The sequence below is a fragment of the Buceros rhinoceros genome, unplaced genomic scaffold, assembly GCF_000710305.1.
Source record: "Buceros rhinoceros silvestris isolate BGI_N320 unplaced genomic scaffold, ASM71030v1 scaffold17198, whole genome shotgun sequence".
NCBI lineage: Eukaryota > Metazoa > Chordata > Aves > Bucerotiformes > Bucerotidae > Buceros > Buceros rhinoceros.
Genome location: NW_010426516.1, coordinates 30,659 through 35,426, shown reverse-complemented (window position 1 = coordinate 35,426; position 4,768 = coordinate 30,659). Strand labels below are relative to the sequence as shown.

At 38.3% G+C, this 4,768-nt stretch overlaps 1 protein-coding gene across 1 annotated transcript; it reads left to right on the top strand.

The window, feature by feature from the left end:
* Positions 1-178: 178 nt before the first annotated feature.
* Positions 179-4,038, top strand: LOC104498191 (potassium channel subfamily K member 1-like; the record flags this gene model as incomplete). Its single annotated transcript, XM_010141544.1, has 3 exons — positions 179-275; positions 329-724; positions 3,498-4,038. Coding segments are annotated over 3 exons (753 nt in total), but the record flags the coding sequence as incomplete, so codon positions are not given.
* Between the last annotated feature and the right edge of the window lie 730 nt (positions 4,039-4,768).

Genomic DNA, 4,768 nt, shown 5'->3' with positions numbered 1-4,768 from the left:
AGGAAAACCCAGAATAAAACACAGTTTTCATGGCATAGGTTCCAACTCTTGACTAGCGGTTACTTCCTTCTCCAAAATAAACATTTATAGAATTATATTCACAATTTTGAAATATAAAAATATTTTTTTATTTTTACTTATTGTTAGTACTTAGGCTTTGTTTGCCTGCTTAAAACAGGCCTTTGAACAGCATTTGTCAAGAATAGCAGAGTTTGAAACTAGCAATAGTAAAGTTGATGAAGTTGATGTCCTGCAGTATAGCCAAGATCAAATTGGTACGTGAGCTCCCAGCTTTAGCTCAACCTATGGCTCCTCTGCTTCGTTCCAGGTTATGGACACACAGTGCCTTTATCTGATGGAGGAAAGGCCTTCTGCATCATCTACTCGGTCATTGGGATACCATTTACACTGCTCTTCCTGACAGCAGTGGTACAGCGCATCATTGTGTATGTCACCAGGCGGCCCGTACTGTATTTCCACATTCGCTGGGGCTTCTCCAAGCAGATTGTTGCAATCATCCACGCTATAGTCCTTGGGTTCATCACTGTCTCATGCTTCTTCTTAATCCCAGCAGCAATATTTTCTGTTCTAGAAGATGACTGGAATTTTTTGGAATCTTTTTACTTTTGTTTCATTTCCCTGAGCACCATTGGCCTTGGAGACTATGTGCCAGGAGAGGGCTACAATCAAAGATTCCGAGAGCTGTATAAAATTGGAATTACATGTAAGTATTAAACTTACTAGCTAAATAAAAGGCATTTATTGTTAAAAAAAAATATTAGACTTTCCCTCTCCATTCTGTGTATGGTGATTGTTTTGTGAGCTGTCATCTAGCAAACTGGGCACTGTAAGCAGCTGTGCAAAAAGGAAACCTTTAAATAAGGTCAGTTTTCTTAGTGAAGAAAGAAAAAGCTAAAACCATTGTGCTAAACCATAGCTAGTTACTCTCTTAGTAACAGAAAAAAATGCTCACATTACTGTTATGAAAATAGTTATGAGCATCTTGGGCTAAGATTTCAGTGCATCACAGAGCTGGAAAGATGATCCTTGTAACCCAAGGTCAGCTCTTCAAGTGAGACAACAGGTGGACAGAGACAAATCAAGGAGCAATGGGAAATGAGGCAGTATAGTAAAGCTGTAACAGAAGGTAGCTGCGGTTAGCACTGGGACATACCAGCTGTCAGAGACAAGCAGACTGAGATGATAGCAAAGCAAGACCGTGAATGTTAAATTTAAATTGTTTAATTATGTTTGACACAGAAGAGAGGCAAAGTGATGAGTGATTTGATCAAAGTAGAGCAAAGAAAATTATCTTTGTGTTGGTGTTTGGAATGTGTGCTGAGGGCAATGTTGTCCAATGACAGTGTTTTGAAGCATCCCCGTTTCTGATACAGCTTCAGTCTGCACAGTCCTGGATCATCAGACACACCAGTTAAAACATCCGAAGGGGCAAACCAAACCTTTCCTGTCAGGTCCATTTCTTAGGCTGGTATGCACTCATCTGTGCTCCTGCGCGTGATCCAGCAATCCTAATGTAGGCAGAGCATCCATTAATGTGTTTTTGTTTTACCCAAAGAAAGATTGGGCCTTGAGTTTTCATTCCTTGAAGGAGGGCCTTGAACTAGCCAACAGAACACTTGTTCTCCTGCAAGGGCTGTTGTCATTGCAGGATATTTCTCCCTTTTACCAGTAGTAGCTTTTAATTATTACCCTGCTGACCTGCAGGGTTGATTTGGGGATGCTGGATGATGAAGCGAATGGAGAGTCCCACATAGGAAGGGCCTTGTAAAATTCTAGCCATTCTGAAAACTCAAAAATCAGTTGACTGACTCATATTATGCTTTTTCAAACTTCAGAACACTTAGGAAAGAAATTACAGGAAAACCTACATGGAAAAAGTAGCTTTTAGACAAAGTTATGACCGTAGAATATTTAATTTCAACAGCTTTTAAGGTCAACTTTATTCTTGTTCATTTGAACAATCTAAGGAACCAGACAGGATGTATAAAAGGTTTTCTCTTGCTGAACCTGAATTTTCTTCAAGAAAAGTTTTTGAGATCTACGTCAGAAAATGCTTAATGAGTGCTACAGGCTTTTCAGGAATTTTTAAAAGAACATGAGGTCTGTTCTAAACCAAGTGGTGATCATCTGGACAGAGTTTCAGACATAATTACAAATTTCTCAGTGCAGATTTATAGATGTCATTTCATTGGCATAGCTGTGTCACTTCTTTGTGTTAATGCATAGCTACCATTTGAAATCATTTGATAAAGTTTAAAAAACATTAATAAATTTTAACTGTAAAGCTGATTTAGAGCAGTACCTGGTACTGCAATACTGATTTAATGGTTCTGGTTCTTCTGGAGGGAAAAGGAGAGTGTTATTGCCCGTGAATAACCTGTAACTACAGGTGAAATATTTGTGCCTTTAGGCAACAGAACAGTGACCATATGTAGATTGTAATAATTAATTTGTGTTGATCTTTCAGCACATTTAATGTTCAGCCTTTGGATGAGCATGTGTACTGTTAATTATACACCTAGCTTCTGCTTGATTTACTCATTGAAATGCTAAAATATTCAAGTATTCATGCTCCTCATTAACTTGTAACGATCAGTAGTAGGCATCTAATGAAACATTGAGATTAAGAAATGCTCATTTTAACACCTTCCCTCAAATTCTAAATCCGTATGTTTGCGGAGGGAATAAAAGAGCACAGTGGGCTCTTAAGCATATGAAGCTTCATTTCCAAAAGTCTCAGTCGATGAGAGCTATTATGTTTTAAAATCAGAGTTAGTACCTCACCAAAGTCATCAGTAATATAACTTAAGTAACGCTTCCAAGTGTGGATAGTTTATGGACGTTAATAAAACATTTCAAATAATCTTCAAGGTGTCATCAGATATAGCAATTTTGTCAAATGTCCAAGTAATTTTACAGTAATTTTTCATTTTGATTTTATTGGTTTGTCACACATTTCTAGTTTAGTTTTTTCACTCACTTCAGGGTGTGGGCTTTTTCTTATAATTTTAAAGGAAAATAATTCAGAAGTTTTCATTACCTAAACTGGTACAAACAACAAATAACCATAATTAGCTGCCATATTTCTACTTTTATTTTTAACACATAGGATTATTAAGGGGGGGAAAAAATCTTTTGAAGAACATTTATCATCAAAGTCGTAAGTAAGTGGGGGTGTGTGTATGTGGTAAATTTTAGCATTCTGTTTCATTTAATGCCTTTACACATTTTTCACTTGTACAGTTGTAACAGAATCAAAGCCACTAGTGTTGCTTTTTTCAATTATGTGGATTCTTGTTGACTGTAGAATGAAAAAGGAAAAAAATGGATTTTGCAGTCCAGCATGGGTTACAGAGCTCTGAAAGTGGGTCAGAAAGAAAATTAACATACTATTCAGAGATGGCAGTATGTCATCTCTTCCAGCTCCACTTAATTTGCTAATAACTAAAACACTTTTTTTTCTTTTTTGTTCCCAGGCTATCTGCTGCTGGGCCTTATTGCAATGATGGTGGTTCTTGAGACTTTCTGTGAACTCCATGAGCTCAAAAAGTTTAGGAAGTTGTTCTATGTGAAGAAGGACAAGGAAGAGGACCAAGTGCATATAATGGAACATGACCAGCTCTCCTTCTCTTCCATCTCAGACCAAGCAGCCTCCATGAAGGATGATCAGAAGGCAAACGAGCCTTTTGTGACTTCCCAGTCTCCAACTTCCAATGACAGCTCTCTAAACAATTAATACAGGGGTATCTGTACCGTTGTTTTGGTGCATTTATGCCACTTACCATAAGAAATACAATGCCTCATTATTTTTTTTTTCTTGAAAATATAAAAGCTGGAAGACTGTGCTACTCTTAAATGGATTTGTCACTTCTGACACAGAATTGACTTTTGGGGAAAATGTGGGAGCCCCTCTGGGAATAGGGGGAAAGTTAGGAAGTGGCTGGGGACATTAGGCCGTTTTGGATAAGGAGTAAGAAGTGAGGTGTACTACTTTCAGAGGTGCCAGAGAGAAAGGCTTGCACAAGTAACTTCATCCAACATCTTTAGGAGAGTAGGCCTTCACTGACATTCAACTCATTTAGTTGCACACCCCATCTTGCAACTGGGTGACATAAAAGCTTTTGAGATGTGCACTTCTGACTGTCAAAGTGTAGTCATGGTTTTAGTCCAAACACACGAAATATCTTGATCTGGAAAACATTTCCAGAGCAATATCTTTAAATTGCTGGAGAGGAAAGTAACTAGATCATCTCTCTATTACCGAGTAACCTGCAGCTGCAAATAATGATTCTAGGATTGAAGAAATATGGCTGCGGTTCCTCCTTTGCCCATGCCATTTACATTCAAATTTCCTAATTCCTTAAGAGGTCCCCTAATAACAAGAAAAATGTTGTCCTGAAGAAAGCGTGCCTTGAGTCTTCCATGCTGTTTGTGTTTGTATGAAATACTTTTTTGTAAACTCTTGAGAGATAACAAGACCAATTCAAAGTGCTGGGGTTGTAGGGAAGGGAGAGAGATGCATTTAAGTTCTCTGTACTCTGAAATGAGCAGGAGTGGGTTTGTAGCTATGTGGAATGGAATTAAAAAGAGTCAGCATGTGCCACAATTGGCATAGTCTCGTGCTTATGGCATTCTCCTAGTAGATGGTTGAAATCTGTTCAGCAGAAGGACTTAGTGCTTTCTTCCACAGGCCAACCCTCTGTGTGCTCTCTGCTGAGCTGATAGGTAAGTGAAGGAACAGAAAGAG